General features: G+C 41.3%; 1 protein-coding gene across 3 annotated transcripts; it reads right to left on the bottom strand.

Moving 5' to 3' along the window:
• Positions 1 to 6,706: 6,706 nt before the first annotated feature.
• LOC120066636 (troponin T, fast skeletal muscle isoforms-like) lies at positions 6,707 to 22,368 on the bottom strand. 3 transcript variants are annotated; one of them, XM_039018064.1, is made up of 13 exons: positions 22,290 to 22,368; positions 19,955 to 19,994; positions 19,823 to 19,827; positions 18,986 to 18,997; positions 13,779 to 13,797; positions 12,492 to 12,531; positions 12,258 to 12,374; positions 11,940 to 12,017; positions 11,704 to 11,817; positions 11,414 to 11,526; positions 11,058 to 11,148; positions 10,412 to 10,452; positions 6,707 to 7,122 (listed from the first exon to the last, which is right to left on the bottom strand). In XM_039018064.1, the coding sequence occupies exons 2-13, from the start codon at positions 19,972 to 19,974 to the stop codon at positions 7,089 to 7,091; spliced, it is 684 nt and encodes a 227-aa protein (XP_038873992.1). In that variant the 5' UTR covers positions 19,975 to 19,994; positions 22,290 to 22,368; the 3' UTR covers positions 6,707 to 7,088. The 3 variants fall into 3 exon arrangements, with proteins under 3 accessions (XP_038873992.1, XP_038873994.1, XP_038873993.1); XM_039018066.1 differs by lacking the exon at positions 18,986 to 18,997 and adding an exon at positions 18,250 to 18,414; XM_039018065.1 differs by lacking the exon at positions 18,986 to 18,997.
• Positions 22,369 to 23,289: the final 921 nt, after the last annotated feature.

The raw sequence follows: 23,289 nt of genomic DNA, 5'->3' as shown, positions 1-23,289 counted from the left end.
CCAGAGCGTGAACTGGGAAAGGCCTAACCACTGGAACAATAGGGATCCCTAACCTATGGGTGAATGCTTTGTCGATAAAATTCACAGCTGCGCCTGAATCAACGAGCGCCTTATGCTGGGAATGCGGGGAAAACTCAGGAAAGTAAACATGCACAAACAGGTGTACAACAGAGGGCTCTGGATGAGAGGGGTGCAGGCTCACCTGGGGCGGCGCCAGAGTGCCCTGCCTGCTGCCTCGACCCCTAAAGGAACCATCCTGGCACCGACCAGCAGTGTGACGTGAAGGCCCCTCCTCCTGCCTCCCTGAGCGCAGCACCTCCCAGCTCCATAGGCACCGGAGTGGTGGTGCTGGGAGGGGGAATCGATTATCCAACCGAATGGACAGGTCCACCAGCTGGTCGAAGGTGAGGGTGGTATCCCTGCAGGCCAACTCCCGACGGACATCCTCGTGCAGGCTGCAGCGGTAGTGGTCGATAAGGGCCCTGTCATTCCATCCCCCACCCAGAAAGTAAACTAAGTCTGTTTTTTTACATCCATTGTGAATGACAACAGTTCCTTTCTCAATGTGAAAAATCTTTCCAACACTCCCCCTCCACAACCACCAAGCCTCGGTGTGAAATATAACTTTGTCATACTCTGATCCCATATTCTCCACATTGTATTGTGAACAAGCGTGTGTGCAGTGGATGTGGTTTGATGTAGTTTACGATCAAAGTTACCTGCTGCAGTATATCTCCGAGTTCTGTGCTCAGCTCTTTTGCCGCCAGTTGCTCTCAGTGTATCATACAATGCGTCCATATGCCAGAGGAGGACACATTCATATCTAGATTGCAGAGGCCTGCTCGCCATCCCGCCATAGATATAGCCAATCAGCACACTGAACATCCCTGTGCAGTTTCATGCTCGGGAATTGTGAGACAGAACAATTTGTCCTCGTAAATAGCGTCCCTCTACATGTATAGCCAACCTGGTCTCAGAGCATTTCATATTATTCTGTACCTAAATGTGAGACACTCCATATAGTTTGGATATGTTACGTTTGTTATGGTTAAATAAGACAGATGGTTACTTAAGGCAAAAACGAAAGCGGAGTGGTTGGTCGGGGTGGCTGGGTTGGTGTATAACACTAATGTCTAGCAACCCAAAGGTTGTGAGTTTGAATATTATCATACAAAGGGAGTGTCTCATACAGAATAATACGAAATGCTCGGAGACCAGGTTGCAGCCGCAAACAAAAGTCAATGCATGGGCATCTGGGCCCTCACAGCTAATGTCCATTTGGAGAGCATAAGCTGAGGAGTTAAAGATGTTCAGTCAGAGTCTCCTCTTGATTGCTAGCAATAGCATAAATTATTCATATAACAGTGTTATCTGACAAAGGTATTAATGTGAGTTTCTGTGCCTCCCCACACATTGTTTTCAACATATCAATTGTGGCTGGTAATATCAAAGTCTCTGCAATAGTGTGTGGTTTCATAGCATAACATGCCTAGCCATTCATCATGGGAATGATTCAAGTGCAACGGTCCTGTGTGGCCTTTTCCCATTATACAGGAAGCTCTCTGGTTGAATTGTATATTTTAGATTTAAAAAAAAATAAAAAATTGGATTTTTAAGGTTAACCCCACAACAATGATTTTGAGATACAAGACGTTTATATATGTATATATACACTGCTCAAAAAAATAAAGGGAACACTTAAACAACACAATGTAACTCCAAGTCAATCACACTTCTGTGAAATCAAACTGTCCACTTAGGAAGCAACACTGATTGACAATAAATTTCACATGCTGTTGTGCAAATGGAATAGACAACAGGTGGAAATTATAGGCAATTAGCAAGACACCCCCAATAAAGGAGTGGTTCTGCAGGTGGTGACCACAGACCACTTCTCAGTTCCTATGCTTCCTGGCTGATGTTTTGGTCACTTTTGAATGCTGGCGGTGCTTTCACTCTAGTGGTAGCATGAGACGGAGTCTACAACCCACACAAGTGGCTCAGGTAGTGCAGCTCATCCAGGATGGCACATCAATGCGAGCTGTGGCAAGAAGGTTTGCTGTGTCTGTCAGCGTAGTGTCCAGAGCATGGAGGCGCTACCAGGAGACAGGCCAGTACATCAGGAGACGTGGAGGAGGCCGTAGGAGGGCAACAACCCAGAAGCAGGACCGCTACCTCCGCCTTTGTGCAAGGAGGAGCACTGCCAGAGCCCTGCAAAATGACCTCCAGCAGGCCACAAATGTGCATGTGTCTGCTCAAACGGTCAGAAACAGACTCCATGAGGGTGCTATGAGGGCCCGACGTCCACAGGTGGGGGTTGTGCTTACAGCCCAACACCGTGCAGGACGTTTGGCATTTGCCAGAGAACACCAAGATTGGCAAATTCGCCACTGGCGCCCTGTGCTCTTCACAGATGAAGCAGGTTCACACTGAGCACGTGACAGACGTGACAGAGTCTGGAGACGCCGTGGAGAACGTTCTGCTGCCTGCGACATCCTCCAGCATGACCGGTTTGGCGGTGGGTCAGTCATGGTGTGGGGTCGCATTTCTTTGGGGGGCCGCACAGCCCTCCATGTGCTCGCCAGAGGTAGCCTGACTGCCATTAGGTACCGAGATGAGATCCTCAGACCCCTTGTGAGACCATATGCTGGTGCGGTTGGCCCTGGGTTCCTCCTAATGCAAGAAAATGCTAGACCTCATGTGGCTGGAGTGTGTCAGCAGTTCCTGCAAGAGGAAGGCATTGATTCTATGGACTGGCCCGCCCGTTCCCCAGACCTGAATCCAATTGAGCACATCTGGGACATCATGTCTCGCTCCATCCACCAACGCCACGTTGCACCACAGACTGTCCAGGAGTTGGCGGATGCTTTAGTCCAGGTCTGGGAGGAGATCCCTCAGGAGACCATCCGCCACCTCATCAGGAGCATGCCCAGGCGTTGTAGGGAGGTCATACAGGCACGTGGAGGCCACACACACTACTGAGCCTCATTTTGACTTGTTTTAAAGACATTACATCAAAGTTGGATCAGCCTGTAGTGTGGTTTTCCACTTTAATTTTGAGTGTGACTCCAAATCCAGACCTCCATGGGTTGATAAATTTGATTTCCATTGATAAGTTTTGTGTGATTTTGTTGTCCGCACATTCAACTATGTAAAGAAAAAAGTATTAATAAGAATATTTCATTCATTCAGATCTAGGATGTGTTATTTTAGTGTTCCCTTTATTTTTTTGAGCAGTGTATATATATTTATATATTGTTTTATCTTCAGGAGTTAGAAATTCTCCCGTGACCCCATTTTCATATCAGGTGACCCCACATGAGGTCACGACCCCTAGTTTGGGAACCACTGGCCTACTTTAAAAATATATATATATATATTATTTAACCAGGTAGGCCAGTTGAGAACAAGTTCTCATTTACAACTGCGACCTGGCCAAGATAAAGCAAAGCAGTGCGACAAAAACACAAAGTTACACATAAACAAACGTACAGTCAAATAACACAATAGAAAAATCTATGTACAGTGTCTGCAAATGTAGAAGAGTAGGGAGGTAGGCAATAAATAGGCCATAAAGGTGAAATAATTACACTTTTCCATTCACACTGGAGTGATAAATGTGCAGGTAGAGATACTTGGGTTCAAAAGAGCAAGAGGGTAAGTAATAATATGGGGATGTGCTATTTACAGATTGGCTGTGTACAGGTACTGTGATCGTAAGCTGCTCTGACAGCTGATGCTTAAAGTTAGAGAGGGAGATATAAGACTCCAGCTTCAGTGATTTTTGCAATTCGTTCCAGTCATTGGCAGCAGAGAACTGGAAGGAAAGGCGGCCAAAGGAAGTGTTGGCTTTGGGGATGACCAGTGAAATATACCTGCTGGAGCGCGTGCTACGGGTGGGTGCTGCTATGGTGACCAGTGAGCTGAGATAAGGCGGGGCTTTACCTAGCAAAGACTTATAGATGACCTGGAGCCAGTGGGTTTGGCGATGAATATGTAGTGAGGGCCAGCCAACGAGAGCATACAGGTCGCAGTTGTGGGTGGTATATGTGGCTTTGGTGACAAAACAGATGGCACTGTGATAGACTACATCCAGTTTGCTGAGTAGAGTGTTGAAGGCTATTTTGTAGATGACATGGCCGAAGTCAAGGATCGGTAGGATAGTCAGTTTTACGAGGGTATGTTTGGCAGCATGAGTGAAGGAGGCTTTGTTGCGAAATAGGAAGCCGATTCTAGATTAAATTAGATTAAATTATAATTTAACTACAGCGACAGTGAGAGACTAGGCCTACTCGAAAGAATAGATAGACTACACAAAGACCTACCACTTACAAAGACTGTGGCTACTTCAAAGTTATTTGTTCAGTTCAGTTTGCTGATTCTTGTACTGGTCTATAGCCTAGATTTGTTTACTCGGCACTGTAGGCAGCCATGTTCCCTCCAAAATACAGATTTTTCAAGAAGACACGTGATGTGTTACAGCTGGTAAACTGGGCAGCTAGGTCTGTGGACACATGCATTGTTACCTTCTGTTGTGCTTTGTCACTTCATAGTATTGACATAGGCTAGGCCAGTGGTTTCCAACCCATTGTCTGGCCTACTGCAGTAGGTCTGCGGTTATTAAAAAAAATATATATTATAAGATTTTTGTAAAGATTTCGATCACACACTATTTGGATAGTTCGGATATTCCAGCTCTACAGATAGTCATACTATTAACAAACAATCTATTGACAAGCAAATGCTTGCTAAGGTTACGGGTTAGGGTTAGGTTTAGAATAAGGGTTAAAGTTAGGTTATAGGGCTAGGGTTAGGGTTAAGTTTAGGGTTAGGATAAGGGTTGAGGTTAGGGTTAGGGCTAGAGTTAGGTTTAGTAGATAGTTAGTTGAAATGTTACTGATAGAGCATCTACAGATTGACTATCCAAATAAATTGTTACCAAGATTTATTTAAAAAATGTTTCTCACAAAAATAATAACAGTTGGAAGTATTAGGTCTAATGGTATCGTAAGCGATTTTACATTACTTTCCACAAGGCAATTTGTTTATAATCATAATAATACTCCTTTAATTTGTTACACTCACGGCTGAAATTAACTCAATTTGACTGCCAAGATATTTTATGTGTAAAAGCGCAGTGCAGAAAAAAAGAAGAAGATAATTCCACACTATGAGATAAAAAATAACGAAATTAGATTGAAATTGAAATAACACATAACAGAAAATTATGATAATGTCCTTTTCACCAGAAGGGGGCGTGCGGAGAAAGCAGAGCGAGGCTGGTGTAAAGGATGGATCAGGCAGAGTAGTGACTGTATGCTAGCAGGATAGTCCATCTCTCCAATCATCTTTGCTTTTAGTGATGTTGTGTTTCCATAAGTGGATGAATTGGTCTAATTTAGCATGCAAATGAGCTAGAGAAAAGTGAATAATGAAAACATTTTTTATTGTTTTGTGTGACGCAAGCAATAAAACGCAGCGCAAGCAATAAAACGCAAAAATAGAGACATTCTAATTGAGCCAGGCGTTAAAGCGGACAACCCGCCCACCCCTGGCTTCAGTTGGGTCATTATAATGATATAACAATATAACAATGCATTCTAAAATATATCACAAACGCCTCACACACTCGCCTTTGGTGAGTTTAGGCCATAACAGCTGTTTGAAAAACTTATGCTGGCATTTCAGCCTGTTCAGGTCGGATGACATTTTTGGCCCACATCATGACGTCACAATGTGATTGGATTACAATAGACCAATGACTGTTCATCTGGTTAAGTGTGTGTGCTCTAGACCATCCTATCAGCTAATTAGGGCTGTTTATTACATCAATATCTTCAAATGTGTTTCCTAACGCCCACATGATCATACTGAACATTTCAAGGGCGAAAGGAGGCTCAGGGAAACAAATGATAATAAATATATGTTGAAGTTTTTTTAATTAAATAAACAGACAGTGATTTATTAGACATCTTTAAAAAATAAAACTACAAAGACTGCATGTGCCTTAAAAATATTATGCCATTCTGCAAATTGTAAGAACCGACGCTGATGATGAGAAGCAGGTACGGAGAGTTGAACATTTAATTTAGCACAGACATGAAACAGGACAGGAACAGCGTCAGAACCGGGTGATACAAAGACATACAACAATTAAAGCTGAAGCGGGGAACAGAGATGGGGAACAGACAGATATAGGGGAGGAAATAACACAAGTGATTGAGTCCAGGTGAGTGCAATGAATTGCTGATGAGCGTGACGAGGGAAGCAGGTGTGCGTAATGATGGTGGCAGGAGTGCGTGAAGCTGGGCAGAGAGCGGAGAGCGGGAGCAGGCGTGACACAAATTGTGGTCCTAGAGATTTTGATAGTGATTTGGTTGTCCCCCGCAACAGAAAAGGTTTGGAACGGCTGTGCTACGCTACTGTAGTGAACCACTTACGTTACTATCTGTTACACACCAGAACATTTCAGTCTAGGTTACAGTCTAACTCAATCTAATTGTGATGGCAATTCAAATGCTTACATTTTTCTTCAAAATAGGACAGAACACCTCATTTGGATGACTCTGATATTCAGTGTTTGTGATGGAATGGTATGTTGAAGAAACCTTAATTATAATGCAATATTTCTTCTGCTCTAATATAGGCATAAATCATTCCACAAGCTAATCTTGGTCTATTTTTGCAAACACAACAACATTATGCCTCTTATTAAAGTGGATATATTTATTAATATGAACAAATTGCTTTTGAAATTACACAGCAAAAAATATATGTATTTTTTGAGGGTTTTGGTTAATAACAGATCTACAGACAAGGTTGAAGAGTCACTTTATTTACAAAAATACTGAGAACCAAACAGTCCAGGGAGAGAAAGCGTGAGGGATAATTCCTACAACAGCAGCTAATGACTCCGTTCTACGTCTGTAGACCGTAGCACATCTTGTGTGAATATGCAAACATTAAGACATAGTGTTAGTCGTGTCTGAGCCATGATCTTAGCGTAAGTGTGTGTTGTTGTTGCTGCATTATGCTTGTGTACGGTAGTACGGTGGCAGTCTGGGCTCCAAGCAGCAGAACAGTATTGTTTACTTTCTGCGGACCGTTTTACCCTTCTTGGAGCTATAAAACGTCAGAAAGACAGAGAAACAGAGTGAGACATCCCATGAAGAGACAATTAATGCACATTTTAATCTATAAATAAAGACTTACATTGACTTTAAGTTACTGAATTGACGTCCAAATTACTTTAGATATGGATGCAAATGTGTGAGTTATGCTGTTCTAATGTTAATATTATAACATTGGTCTAACTAACAATCATCAATCACAACAGACCACTCAAAACAAGTCATGGAGTTGTCATGCTTATCCTTTTCGCACACCATGCAGCACTTACCATGGAATGGAGGTGATGATGGAATGAATGAAAGCAAAGGAAATATTACATGATTCTCTCACTGACCCGGGTGTTCTATACCACTGTGCACGTGAGGATTCATGGAGTATTTTCGGTCTTTATGGAGGAAATTATCTCTTTTCACATCCTATGGCTATCAGGCTAACAGCCAGTCCTTGGTGGCAGTAAAACACATGATAGCTTTGAGAAATTAGAATGCAACACTGAGAGAGCAAAGAAACAGCAGTCCAAAGCTCAACGTTGAAAGCACACTATTTAGTAATTGGACAGGCATTTCATTGACTTCACAATGAAGAAATTTAAAGTTACCTCAGGATCAGATTTGATGCTTTCATATATTTTCTTTGCTTTTGAATCATTTGACAATGTGACAATACCCACAACGTAGAACACATGGACCAAAGAGAACCAGAGCCTTATACAGTACATTCGGGAAGTATTCTGATCCCTTGACTATTTCCACATTTTGTTACGTTACAGCCTTATTCCAAAATTGATTAAATAAATGTTTTCTCTATCACAGTGCCATCCGTTTTTATGGTAGAGTGGCCAGACGGGAGCCACTCCTCAGTAAAAGGCACATGACAGCCTGCTTGGAGTTTGCCAAAAGGCATCTAAAGACTCTCAGATCATGAGAAACAAGATTCTCTGTTCTGATGAAACCAAGATTTAAGTCTTTGGCCTGAATGGCAAGCATCACGTCTGGAGAAAACCTGGCACCATCCCTACGGTGAGGCATTGTGGTGGCAGCATCATGCTGTGGGGATGTTTTTCAGCGGCAGGGACTGGGAGACTAGTCAGGATCGAGGGAAAGATGAACGGAGCAAAGTACAGAGAGATCCTTGATGAAAATCTGCTCTAGAGCGCTCAGGACCTCAGACTGGGGCGAAGGTTCACCTTCCAACAGGACAATGACCCTAAGCACACAGCCCAGACAATGCAGGAGTGGCTTCGGGACAAGTCTCTGAATGTCCTTGAGTGGCCCAGCCAGAGCCCGGACTTGAACCCGATCGAACATCTCTGGAGAGACCTGAAAGTAGCTGTGCAGCGACGCTCCTCATCCAACCTGACAGAGCTTGAGATGATCTGCATAGAAGAATGGGAGAAACTCCCAAAATACAGGTGTGCCAAGCTTGTAGCGTCATACCCAAGAAGACTCGAGGGTGTAATCGCTGCCAAAGGTGCTTAAACAAAGTACTGAGTAAAAAGGGTCTGAATACTTTTGTAAATGCGATATTTCAGAGTTTATTCTCAATAAAAAACATGTTTTTTCTTTGTCATTATGGGATATTGTGTGAGAATTGATGAGGGAAAAAAACGATTTCATCAATTTTAGAATAAGGCTGTAACGTACCAACGTTTTGAAAAAGTCAAGGGGTCTGAATAGATTTCAAATGCTCTGTATATTCCAAAAAATACATTACTTACATTACAGCTCAGGAACGTGATGCACAAGAACTTGGCTTTCTTTGTTGACATCCAATAAGTCTGTCATCTTGAACCTGGTTGTCTATATCCTTTGCGATTTGGATTGTCAGTGTCTACTGTATATGTGTTTTGCCAAAGGTATAAGAGTAGTGCTTGTGTTTATGTCCAAAGGGCCAAGAGTATTAAATAAGTCATGTCATAGCAAATTCAGAATGAATGGCTGGCTATGTTTGCCAATACAGTAACATGAATGTCAATCTTGTTCTATAGCAAACTGGTTTCTTCTGTCAGATAGTGAAGGGAGAGATAAACTCAATAGCATTTCATCTCATTGGTGGATTCTAAACTGTAATGTTTTCAGCCATGAACTTACATGAACTGTCCTAAAAACAGTTTTGGCAGAATGATATAGGGGTGGAAGCTACATTACTTACTGTTTCTGTAACATGTCAATGCGGTTCCTGGGAGTGATAACTGGAAATGACACATTTAACAGCACATTTTACAGGAGACTGACTGACTGACTGACTGACTGACTGACTGACTGACTGACTGACTGACTGACTGACTGACTGACTGACTGACTGACTGACTGACTGACTGACTGACTGACTGACTGACTGACTGACTGACTGACTGACTGACTGACTGACTGACTGACTGACTGACTGACTGACTGACTGACTGACTGACTGACTGAGGCTTTACCTTGGGACTGAGGAGCCCCAATGCTCTCCTTTCTGTGGACTGAATGTCCTGTGGCCAGGGGTTGCCTGCTGTATATGGCAGTATGGGGAAGACCGGACACACACCTAGCCTACCAGACACTCTTACTGAGGACGGGACACCCTAAACTAGACCCTTGCAGACTGCTGCTGTATGAGAAGATTGATCTTGTCTTGGGTTTCTGCACTTAGCCTAATCAAAGAGGGAGAATAAAAAATGAATAGGTTTTTATTGATAAAAAAAATAGGACACTGAGAGCATGTGAATAGTTAGACTAGTTGTCTGTGTGTATGTGTCAGTATTAACTCCCCAAATTGCCAAGAATAGAGAGTTTAAGGGAGGAGGACATGCTAGACATGATTAGCCAGACACTACCACTACTGAGTTTCTGTCACTTCTTTCAGTGGGAATGAAATCCAGACAGAATCACTTACCTGTGAATCACACCATTTCTTAAGACTTGACTAGTGACTGGCTTTTAGCTCAGCAGTTCTCTATGGGTCTATGATGGGGTCTCAGTCTAAAGTGCTCGCACATAGACACACTCTAATACCTCTGTAGCATGTTTCAGAATGACATGGTACAGTATGCCATGTGTCATAACCTGTCTATAACATGGAGTGTTCAACCTGAATGAGTGAAATATAATCAATATTCATTAAGATTTAATTTGGTGTCTTCCATGGTGTCTCCTCGATCGATCATTGAGCCTTTTGCTCTGTTTCAGTCGCCACTGTGTTAAGTTTCACATGCAACTTTCTCATTAAGTTTCAGACCATGCACCGCAGTGGCGCGGCAGAGCCCCCTGAGCTGTGACAACTGTCCAGCTATACTTACAATTTACTCAGCTCCTCCACTCTCTTACGCAGGGTTGTGACCTGGAGGAGATATCAAAGCAGAGTTGCTTTCATATCTGAGAGGCCGTGACTGAGGCCACCAAGCAGATGGTGAGACTTGGTGGGCCACTGTCACCCTTGATTTTACTCAGGTAAGACTTGGAATTTTCCAGGGTATCTAAAGATACAATATCTTACATGACCCATGTCTGTAACAACCTAAGGAAAAACTGATAATGTGGTGACTGAGCTAGACGTTTTATCAGGTCACGGTTAATAACAGTACCGTCCGTACTGCCACAGGGGAATGCGGTCGTGTCCAAAGGTATATGCTCTAAGAACGGAGCCAGTCATATTATCAGCTTAGCTCTTGTTTAGAGCGAGTAAAATTAAAAGATTAAGTCATTTAATTGAATGTGTCTTTAAAATATATCACAAGGCGCCCCACAATTCTTTCAGATGTGCATATTGCTGTATGTATGTATGTATGTATGTATGTATGTATGTATGTATGTATGTATGTATGTATGTATGTATGTATGTATGTATGTATGTATGTATGTATGTATGTATGTATGTATGTATGTATCACTGGGATAACTTACAGTATATTTCTCTTTTCTTTAACCAGGTCATTGGATACATACCTCATACTTCTGCCTCTTCAGCCTCTCGATGTGGTCAAACTTCTCAGACTCCAGTGTCTGCATCCATTCATGCAGCTCCTTTGCCTTCTCCCTAGAGCAGAGCAAGCAAGATGACTCTGTGAGTTCAAACTCTCTGTGGAGATTCCATATTTACACCTGAGGTTGAATACTTGATTGTGATTGGCTGAAGGTTGTTCTTAAAGTGCATTCATTTCAGATAACGAGACAGTTGCAAAAGCTATTGTACTTGTACCTGACTTTTCCTGTTGTAGGCCTGATTCTCCTTGCCAAAACAAAACACTACGCACACCGTACTGTACAAAAAGCCCAAGTCGGTTACTTGAACTGTTTCTTACTTCAGTTTCTCTTCATTCAGATGGTCGATGTTCAGGGCCTTGCGTCTGCCTGCCAGGATCTTCTTCTTCTTCTCTCTCTCAGTTTCCTTCTTCCCACCTCTCTTTGAGTCAGCCTGTTACAAATGAATGGCAGTGGTTACAAGGGGCAAGTCCATCGATCACACACGTACACACATAAATCATTGTTTTTTCCCTGTTTTTTTTCTGAATTACATGTTATATACAAGTACGTGATATTTTTTCTATTCATAACGTATGGTTCTGTGAAGACTGGCTGGTCGCTAGGTCACCTTCTGCAGATGGCTGCTGTAGTTGGAGCCCATGCTGGACAGGGCAGACTTCTTCTTTGCGTCCTCATCAGCCTTCTTCTTGGTATCTGCCTCCTCCCTCTTCAGCCTCTCCTCCTGTATGAGAGATCACAGCACAAAGTCAGTGTGTTGTAGTTGTACGTCCCATGTTGACAGAACGCTGATAGTTGACGAAAGCCCGGAGGGGTCGATAGTGGTACCCGGCGGAGGACACAAACCTCACGTCTCGCCGCGCGCTCCTTCTCCTTCTCGCTACGGATCCTGTTCTGCTCGGCCCTCTCAGCCCTACGCTTCTCCTGCAGACGGACACACAGATACACATGGTTGATTGTATTACCTTTGGTCACCAGTGGGCACTGCAGTGTCTTATCATTTTGTCATGGTTGTATTCCCCAGGAACTAAATGTTAGCAAGCAGGAGTGAACTACCTGAACTTGTCCAATAAGAAAACCTTGATTTTATTTACGACCTTGTATTAATTTTCAAATTTGACCCATGTGTATGCAGAGTGATGTCATTTACTCATTCTTACTCACAATTCTTTCTTTGAGGGCGATGAGCTCTTCCTCCTCCTTCTTTCTGTGCTCAAAGTGAGCATCGATCAGGCCCTGCAGCTCAACAAGATCCTTGTTCTGACGTTTTTTCTGCATGTCCTGTAAGGTTAGGAAGTAGAGCCATGTGTTAAGTACATGTCGTCAACTCTGACATTAGCCCTGGTATTATTCAGCCAGCTGTCTCCAGATGGTCATGATGTATGGAGGGCTACTTACGTCAAAGTCCACTTTATCGCCATCAGGAATCTTTGGTACCCTGAGAAGTGTCAATATAAAAATACAGTGAATCTATGGGTAGTAAAATAATATAAATAAATAACATTATTATTTTATTATATTATTTTTATTTTTTACGCACGTAATAAAACATTTATAATGTTAGGGGTAATGCAACACTGTAAGACAGCAGAGAACTGAAATTGAATTTCAATTATTTCAATTTTTTATTTTTTACTGTCACTGTTTTGTTTTCTGTTGCTTTTGTTATGTTTTATGTCATCTTGTTAGTAATGAAATATGTCTACATATTTACAAATTGATGTGATGTTGACCTGAAATAAGGACAATGCAATAATAACAAAAATATATATATGTGTCGGGGGCTAGGGTCAGTTTGTTATATCTGGAGTACTTCTCCTGTCTTATCCGGTGTCCTGTGTGAATTTAAGTATGCTCTCTCTAATTCTCTCTTTCTCTCTTTCTTTCTCTCTCTCGGAGGACCTGAGCCCTAGGACCATGCCTCAGGACTACCTGGCATGATGACTCCTTGCTGTCCCCAGTCCACCTGGCCGTGCTGCTGCTCCAGTTTCAACGGTTCTGCCTGCGGCTATGGAACCCTGACCTGTTCACCGGACGTGCTACCTGTCCCAGACCTGCTGTTTTCAACTCTCTAGAGACAGCAGGAGCGGTAGAGATACTCTTAATGATCGGCTATGAAAAGCCAACTGACATTTACTCCTGAGGTGCTGACTTGCTGCACCCTCGACAACTACTGTGATTATTATTATTTGACCATGCTGGTCATTTATGAACATTTGAACATCTTGGCCATGTTCTGTTATAATCTCCACCCGGCACAGACAGAAGAGGACTGGCCACCCCTCATAGCCGGGTTCCTCTCTAGGTTTCTTCCTAGGTTTTGGCCTTTCTAGGGAGTTTTTCCTAGCCACCGTGCTTCTACACCTGCATCGCTTGCTGTTTGGGGTTTTAGGCAGGGTTTCTGTACAGCACTTTGAGATTTCAGCGGATGTAAGAAGGGCTATATAAATACATTTGATTTGATTTGATATCTAAAAAAGAAAGAAACATTCATATTTGGTGCGTTAGGCCTATATAGAATAAGACAGCTGAAGGCTTTGACTACCACAGTTAAGAATGTAGTATTTGTTTTATGAGAGATTGAAATGGAAATGGAAATATGAAGGCAGTCATTTCTATGTAGTAATCCTACACATCTAGAAATGTGTACAAACAAATGAGGGGTTACATGAAACGATGACTTACTTGAACTGTGGCTTTTGGGCTGTTTATTAAGAAATGAAGAGGAGGACAAGTACATGTTATTGGGTTAGATATGTACAAATCAGCATAAAGCAAATTAGTAATTATCAGGCAAAATAGATTCAGGCATTACTTGAATGAATATTTGATTGTTTCTACATGAAATGGAGAAAAAAATGGATCTGCGGTAGATATTGCAGAAATGCCTGGCTTTCAATTTGAGGTGGTGGATGTTTGTTAGTGCTATGAAAATCAGCAGAGAAATAACCACCAAAAGAAAAATCCAAATCTCAGCTATTGACTTTACATAAACAGCTTTGCACACACAATTGAAGAATGTGAACATGTGTTACGTGTGCTTGATTTCATTCTAGTGTGATCTTATTTTAGAATAATTCAAGTCTACTTATAGTACAGGAAAATAGTATAATAACAAATATTCCTGCTGAAAGACAAGCAAAGTGTTTAACTTTAAAAGAGAAACGTTATAATTGTGTAATGTTTATCGTTTGACCCGCACACCATTTTCACAAGCAAGACAACACAGATTTCATTGTTAGAAGAGCATGTTCTTTCTCTTGTTATGTGTTTGGTACATGCCGTGCTAATAATGAGTGGGCACAGCAGGGAGGGTTGAACAGTGGGGTCACTGCGCGGTTAAGCAAATGTTAGCATTTCATATTCTTCCATCCTTTTTCTTATTTCTTTCCCAAAATACACCATTTAAAAATGGATTTGATTAACTGATGTGTAGTTTTTCTTTGTCCTACCAGTCAGCCAATTTCACGGTAATTCTAGATCTGACAAACAGATATGACAGAGCAGACATTCCCCCAATACAGCGAGACCTCAGACCTGGGACATGGACAATATATACATACGCATTCCTATATACCAACCAGAGTGACACAGATAATTAATCTTTAATCAACATACCTTCCTCTTCAACGACCTCTGCATGCAGCAAGCAATGAAAATAAAAGCAAAATAAACAGCGTTAGCAATGGCAACAAGGGCTGACTAATAAGCCGTAGGCTGCATACTCTACCTAAGCTTCAGCATTTGCGTCATCTCATTTTAATATTTCAAATGGAAATGACACTTTGTCGGGCTAAGCACTATGATTTACTTTAGCGCAACACTTCAGCAGTTTGTGTGAAGTACAATAATGAATTTGTAAACGTGTCTCACACAAAAGCGCCTCAAAGTATCGTTCAGTTAAAACTAGAATCCTTAGTTGAAACAAAAAGAAAGTGGCACCCAGCCTCTGTTTGGGTAAAAGCTGAGGGATGGGACTGGAGAAATGTAACCACTCTCAGATTCATAGACAGTGCTATTGATTCAACGACTGACCATCCATGATATAAAAATTACAGTTTTAACCACGTTTTGAAGCTATACAGTTTCTTTACATTTACATTGTTTACAAACATTGGAGTTAAAGCTTATATTTTGGGTTCTGATGAGGTACAACAGTTGAACTAAGCTCAAGCATAAGTTATATTCTTCAAGAATCAATGGGTATACACTGAGTATACCAAAAATAAGGAACACCTTTGACAAGGTGTCAAAAGCATTCCACATGGATGCTGGCCCATGTTGACTCCAATGCTTCCCACAGTTGTGCCAAGTTGGCTGGATGTCCTTTGGGTGGTGGACCATTCTTGATATACACAGGAAACTGTTGAGAGTGAAAAACCCAGCAGCCTTGCTGGCACCTACTACCGTACCCCTTTCAAAGGCACTTAAATATTTTCTCTCGCCCATTCACCCTCTGAATGGCACACATACACAATCCATGTCTCAATTGTCTCAAGGCTTAGAAATCCTTCTTTAACCTGTCTCCTCCCTTTTATCTACACTAATTGAAGTGGATTTAACAAGTGACATTAATAAGGGATCATAGCTTTCACCTGTATTTACCTGGTCAGTCTGTAATGGAAAGAGCAGGTGTTCTTAATGTTTTGTACACTCAGTGTATATCATTAATTTATACCTCCAAAAAATGTAGCAACTAAGGATTCTAACTTTAAGAAGGGACTGTCACAACAAACAAATGTTCAGAGTGCATGTACAGTATAATCAGGATTATGCCTTTTCAGGCTCATAGTAGAAGCACAGAGGTATTTTTGCTCCTTTTAGAGTAACGGGAATAAACAGTGCAGGATATCTACTATATTTTGATACACTGATGTTGATTTACATTAGTGATCATAGCTTAGAGTTGGAAGTATAATGCGTATATACATATAGACAGTATTGCTGTATACTCAAAAAATGCTGGGTTGTTTGGTTGACCCAACTGCTTGGTTGCAGGCTTTGGGTCACTTAGTTTGGCTGTTTTCTTTAAAAAGAGCCAGATTGGATTGTTGATTCTGGGTTATTGGTGCTGGGTTATTGAGATACAGTGCCTTCAGAAAGTATTCAAACCCTGTGACTTATTCCACATTTTGTTGTGTTACAGCCTGAATTCAAAATGAATTCACAGTCTTCTTGGAAAAACAACTCCATTGTAGATTTGACCTTGTGTTTTAGTTTATTGTCCTGCTGAATTAATCTTCCAGTGTCTGGTGGAAAGCAGACTGAACCAGGTTTTCCTCTAGGATTTTGCCTGTGCTTAGCTCCATTACGTTTATTTTTATCCTGAAATACTCCCCATTCCTTAACGATTATAAGCATACCCATAACATAAATGCAGCTACAACTATGCTTGAAAATATGGATAGTGGTACTCAGTAATGGGTTGTATTGGATTTGTCCCCCCAAAAAAACTTTGCATTCAGGGCAAAAAGTGAATTGCTTTGCTACATGTTTTGCAGTATTTAGTGCAAACAGTATGCCTGTTTTGGAAAACATTTATTCCGTACTGGCTTCCTTCTTTTCACTTTTTCAATTAGGTTGGTATTGTGGAGTAACTACAATGTTGTTGATCCATCCTCAGTTTTCTCCTATCACAGCCATTAAACTCTGTAACTATTTTAAAGTCATCATGGACCTCATGGTGAAATCCCTGAAAGGTTTCCTTCCTCTCCGGCAACTGAAATAGCAAGGACGTCTGTATCTTTGTAGTGGCTTGGTGTATTGATACACCATCCAAAGTATAATTAACAACTTAACCATGCTCAAAAGGATATCCAATGTCTGCTTTTTAAATTTTTTACCCATTTACCAATAGGTGCCCTTCTTTGCGAGCCATTGGAAAACCTTGGTCTTTGTAGTTGAATCTGTGTTTGAAAACCACTGCTTGACTGAGGGACCTTATAGATAATTGTATGTGTGGGGTACAGAGATGAGGTAGTCACTCAAAAATAATGTTAAACACTATTATTGCACACAGAGTGAGTCCATATTATGCGACTTGTTAAGCAAATTGTTACTGCTGAACTTATTTAGGCTTGCCCTAACAAAGGGGTTTAATACTAATTGACATTTCAGCTTTTCATTTTTTATTAATTTACTTTTTTTTTTTGAAAAACACAATTCCACTTTGAATTATGGGGTATTGTGTCTAGGTCAGTGACAAAAAATCTCAATTTAGTCCATTTTAAATTCAGGCAGTAACACAACAAAATCTGGAAAAAGTTGAGTGGTGTGTATACTTTCTGAAGGCACTGTATGACCCAACGGGTCAGAAGCGTTTAGAAGCGTACTTCAGTAGGGGCGTGGCTTACAGATTTTTTTGCCAACCATGAGAGTAAAAGTAATTCCTGTTAATCTGTTCTGTTGTATAGTTATCACATGTTAAGGTTGAACATTGACATGATGAACAGGAATGAGATTTATTCTCACGGGTGGCCAATAAGAGCTGTCTGAATATTCACGGGCATAATAAGCCACGCCTCCTGAAAATAATTTAAGGATTACATACAATAAGACACAGCTGCTAGGCCACCCCAGCGTGAAAGTTAAAAATACCCAACTGATGGTTAAATTAACCCTTGTTTGGATAATCCCAACAACCCAACAAGTTGGGTTATTCACGCAACCCAACTGGCTCGGTCAAAATAACCCAGTGTGTGTTCTGTCCAATATTTACCCAGCGCTGGTTGTTAGGTTCTTTTTAATCCAGCATTTTTTTGTGTGTAGCAATGAGGCAGCAGTTTGCCCTAGGCCTAAAAGCAGCGAGAACGGAACAGGGAATTGGGCATATTTATTTGCACATTCTAAATGGGAACATATAACTAATAACATACAACTAATAATACAGTGCATGCATCCATTGTCTTGGCCAGCTATGAAGGGAAGGTACTACATTAAAGTAAATGTAGAACAAGAAAGTACACTAGGGATATATCCCATTATCGACACTAGCATACCACTTAAAATATGTCCAATGTATTGGATTCTAAGGGGTATGCTACTATGGACATTGGAACACATCCCTAGCTATATTAGTCTTAGGTCTGTCTGGCTGTAACAGGTGGAGCGCACTGCTGCATCTAAAAGGATGATAGAATACCCCATGCCAACATACCTTCCGCCTCTGGTTCTGGCTCAGGCTCTGCCTCTGGCTCGGGCTCTGGCTCAGGCTCTGCCTCTGGTTCTGGGGCTGCCTCTGGGGCCACTTCTACCTCTTCCTCTACCACTTCTTCTTCTACTACCTCTTCAACTACCTCTTCAACTACTTCTTCTGCTATGGCTACACAACATGCAGTGAGTAACCAGGGAGAGGAAGGTGAATGGAGAGGTTAATGAATGGAAGCATGAGAAAGAGGGTGAGTTATTTAGAACAGAAGAGAGATATGGAGGTTAAAAGAGGAGATGAGTTTATGGGCGTAACCACCGGGTGGCGCTATATGAGGCAGAGAAAATAGCAAGCAGGAGAAAGAGTTCAGGGGTCAATGAATAGATCTATAGAGGCAATACTGGACAATGTGTTGATGCTTCCTACATACAGGGACCTGAAATTGACCTTGCTTTGCTACTTTTCTACTATACAAACACTTCTGCCAATTACGAAGGTTTGTTTGCCGACGAGGTAACTTCTAATTTGGTATATCTAGTCTGACATGAGCCTGTAGTTTCTAACTCTGCAGATCAATCTTTTCTGCAATGACCATATTGTAAGTTCAAGTTAAAGTCTGATGAAGTAAGGTGAAGTGGTAGCATTAGCATTATCCAACATGCTATGAGGATCAAGAGCGACACAGCTGACAAATTAGTATAGATGACATGAACATTTTCATTGTCTGCGGGTCATTGTTTTTTACCTTCTCCCTCGCCTCCACGGATATAAACAAAAATTTCGGAGAAAGAAAGGAGTAAAACAATAGTATTACCAAAATAATCCGGCTGCATCCAATATATCAGTATATAATATAATATTTAGTATATATATTATATACTGTAAATATGGGTACAGTAGGGATCAATTGTATGCATACACAGTACAGTCCTCCATAGCTGATCAAATGGCAGCTCACAAAGTGCTGTTAAATCAGGTCTCTTGAGAAGACTTTTGAGCAGACAAAACATTTCAAGGCCTGATAGTATAATAGGATTGATTTATCTCCCTCCATAAAGAGGAGATATGTATTTTTATTCAGACAGAATATGTACAAACTAGGAGGACAGTATAACTGTGAAAGGTCTAGATAGTTTCAGGGGCCTGTTGCTAACAGACTAGTGGATGTATGTGGTCTGACATTTAGAAAATAATTTAAAGGAATGCATTAATTCATTTTAAATGCATCATGCTCAATTTAGTTCATGGCCTGTTATCAACATCGGCTCCTGAAACCATTCATCAATAAGTCATGACTAAGTCATGGCTTTCTCTACATTTAAAGTATCGAAAATCTAGTCAATGTATGCTGTTGTGCAATAGAGGGCAGTTTTGAACACAACTTGAAACCTAAGGAGTCCAGCCAAGTTTCTCCATTGCGTTTAACTATTCTACATTGAGGATCGAAATCAGTTAGGCATTGGTTAAAAAACATACAGAATGTTTCAGCATATGATTGAACAATTACCAATTGAAAATGACTAGGATAATGAAAAGATACAATAATGATACATAGCAATAATATAGTAATAATGTAACTTACCCTCGCTGTGAAAGGATAGAAAAAGGATAGAAAAAGATATTGTAAGTTCAGTCAGGCAGTCAAAACAACTCACCAAAATGAAATCTGGATGAGGTAATCATGATGATGCAAAATAATGCTGCAAATACTTACACTTCCTCTGTGTCAGACATGGTGACAGTGGACTTTGCACCTGAGGTACGAGGTACAAGGGAAGAAAGAGAGACACTTTCACTAAGACGGCAACACTCAAGTCACTAGCATTATTTATAGCATGGGGTTATGATCGATGCCAGACTGTAAAATGTCTTCTCCCATTACCAGAACCCAACCCTAATGGGGGAACATTTTGTTGACATTTTTGAATAAATTGTGGTACAGAGAAATTTGCTGAATTTGTAAAGGGATTGCTTTTGAATCTACAAAGCTCTAAACCCGCACATTTTTATGGCTGTTTTCTAATTAGTGTTAGGAAAATATACTGAAATTCAACACGCTGCCAATTCTGCTTCTCAGACGATAAATGAGAAGGCACCCACGCAAATATTCATGGCCTTTTTTTTTACCTCCCTCCCTCCTCCCCTTCCTCCCTCCTTCCCTGGATGCTAGAGTCATGTTCCATGAGACCACAGGTCAATGTGAAGGTCAAAATCTAAGGTTGAAATTCCATGCCTCAACATAGGTGCTAGAATACATGCATCTTTAGAAACATGACGATCTAACTCTTTATCAACATTTTAAAGGGATTCGGTCCCTTTTAGACCAATTTAGTAAGCCATGGCTAGCCTTTTGCTTCTGATTTAGTTTTTGTTTTGCAACTTATTGTTATCTTGTCAGACAATGTATCATTATCTGATAAATCCCCAAAGTTACACATTTTGAATTGATTAGCGTGCATTACAAGGATGTTCACAAAACATTCACCTTTGCATTTGTAAACCATAACTTCTATAACTGGGCCACCCTAGAGACCTACTCACACATTACAACTATTCCTAAACAGACAGCTGCAAATGTCTTTAAGAAATGGGTCCAGGATCCGATTTCCAAAGCACAGATCAGGTTCTTTCTCTTGGAATAGTATCAGTAATTCCCATTTAATTTCCTTATGTGGACATCTCCCTCTCACATAGGCATTTCAGGCACTTTTCCATGATTCCATTATGTCATATTAACTTGTTAAAGATACAAAACAAAAATGGGGACATAGGGAATAATGAAACAACATGAAACTGTTTGACAATGTAAAAGACTGAAAGTCAAAGGTTGTTTCTTGAAATTACAATCATATTATCATAGCTATAGATTTCTGGGTTGATTTCACAAATCAGGCTATTGTTCAATGGGCCCTGTAACATTAGTAGAGTGTCTATGTGTTTATCCTATAAGAATGGAAGGTTCAACGTGCCACCACGTTCTCATAGTTCACAGGTCTCCAGAATAACAGAATGTCACACCTTTCTCTCTATTAAACTATCACTGACTTTGCTGTGACGTAAAACACGCAAACATTTCTGTCCACTAGATATGTGTCCAGCTATCTGTTTACCATATCACAAAAGACCAGTATAGTGCTAACAATAATGTTCTCAACCCTAACATTGAGGTAACATGGAGCATATCTCTAAGATTCTCTCACCTTAGCCTCCATTTTGATTTAAACCATTGGATCAGCTCCACAACATAGCTACATGTCTTAGAGGGCCATTTTTAAATCCCAGGCTTGCGATAGCCTGTTGGAGCCAGGCCTCACCCCCAGAAACCTTGTAGCACCCAAATCACCTTTAGCGCTTAATCGAACAAGAACAACAAGAACAGACTTTCACACCTATACCAGCATTTCTTGACACAAAATGTTGACACATTTTACATGCCCAGTGGCTTTCGAGAATTATATTCTTGCAAAAAGAGACACCCACAATCTTGATCAAGTCAAGCTCGAAGCTTATGTAGAAACCTGTATGTTCCCTTCATCTGTCCCTATCCCCCTGGTGGGTCCTTTCACCCTTGACCTCAACATTACTATGGAGCAGCCGACTGCTTTAAAGCCTGAGTGTTCCAACACAGTGGCAGTGGTTTTGCACGTGTGGATTCAGCTGTTCTTGAAAGGAGACAGCTAGGGGGGCCCTGAGCTCTTAACGTTGCACTTGATCTGAAGCTTTTTATCTATCTATCTATCTTTCTCACTCACTCACTCACTCACTCACTCACTCACTCACTCACTCACTCACTCACTCACTCACTCACTCACTCACTCACTCACTCACTCACTCACTCACTCACTCACTCACTCACTCACTCACTCACTCACTCACTCACTCACTCACTCACTCACTCACTCACTCACTCACTCACTCACTCACTCACTCACTCACTTACTTACTCACTCACTCACTCACTCACTCACTCACTCACTCACTCACTCACTCCTTCTCTTGTTCCACTCACTCTCTCTTCCTTCCAACCACTCTCACTCTTTCTCTCTTACCTCAGAATAGCGGAAAGAAGAAGTGAGCTCCCTGGTGGCCGAGACTGGCTGTAAGGTTCTGCAGAATTACAACCCTGATTATGTCCTTCTGTTATAGTGACACTTGATCCAAGGAAGGTCCCTATTGGACAAGGAAGCGTCGGAGGCGAGGCCCCAATGGGTATGTCTTGACGTCTTACACCCGGCACTTAATAAGGAAATGGATAAATCGTGGGGTAGGGAGGGAGGGTCAAGTTTGGAGAGGGACAGCCAACGCCCCTGTTGCTATATTTGCCATCACATTAGGCAAGCAAAATGAACCCAAGAGGAACGTCAGTCGAGGCAATCAGATGGTAGACTTGTTCCTTTCCCACAGGAGTGGGAGATCATATGGATACTGTACATAAACATAATGTATGTCAATGGCCCGGTCAAATGAGGACAGGATCTGTGGACAGTCTGTACTTTACCTCAACACTTTACATTATTTGCTGAATCAACTTTCAGGGTCATCAGCAGCTTTAAAATAGTATTTGGACTGACCAGTGGGTCTAATTCACACAAATACAAGACACAGCCATAGTAATCTTCCCATTATAGCCTATTTATGAAGTATTCTATAATGGGAAGATTACTGTGGCTGTGTCTTGTATTTGTGTGCATTAGATTCTCACCAGGGCCCGTATCCACAAAGTGTCTCAGAGTAGGAGTGATGATCTAGGATAGGTCCCCACCTGTCCATATAATCTTATTTATGATGATATGAAACTGATCCTAGATCAGCACTCATACCCTGAGAGGTTTTGTGGATACGGGCCCAGGGCTCTTAGAACTAACTGTCATGCTGAGAATGTTTCTAATTTTCTAGCTTCATTAAGACCCTTACAGATATGCGATATCATGAATTTCCCTCATTAACTGTGTTATGGGCGCCTGATTGGACTGATTTATTAGGCGGACCATGCTGTACACTGGCTGGAGCTGTGATTGGTTAACATTTCGGTCGAATTGGCAGAGAAAA

The sequence above is a fragment of the Salvelinus namaycush genome, chromosome 21, assembly GCF_016432855.1.
Source record: "Salvelinus namaycush isolate Seneca chromosome 21, SaNama_1.0, whole genome shotgun sequence".
Classification (NCBI taxonomy): Eukaryota; Metazoa; Chordata; class Actinopteri; order Salmoniformes; family Salmonidae; genus Salvelinus; species Salvelinus namaycush.
This window is presented reverse-complemented; position numbering and strand designations above follow the sequence as displayed.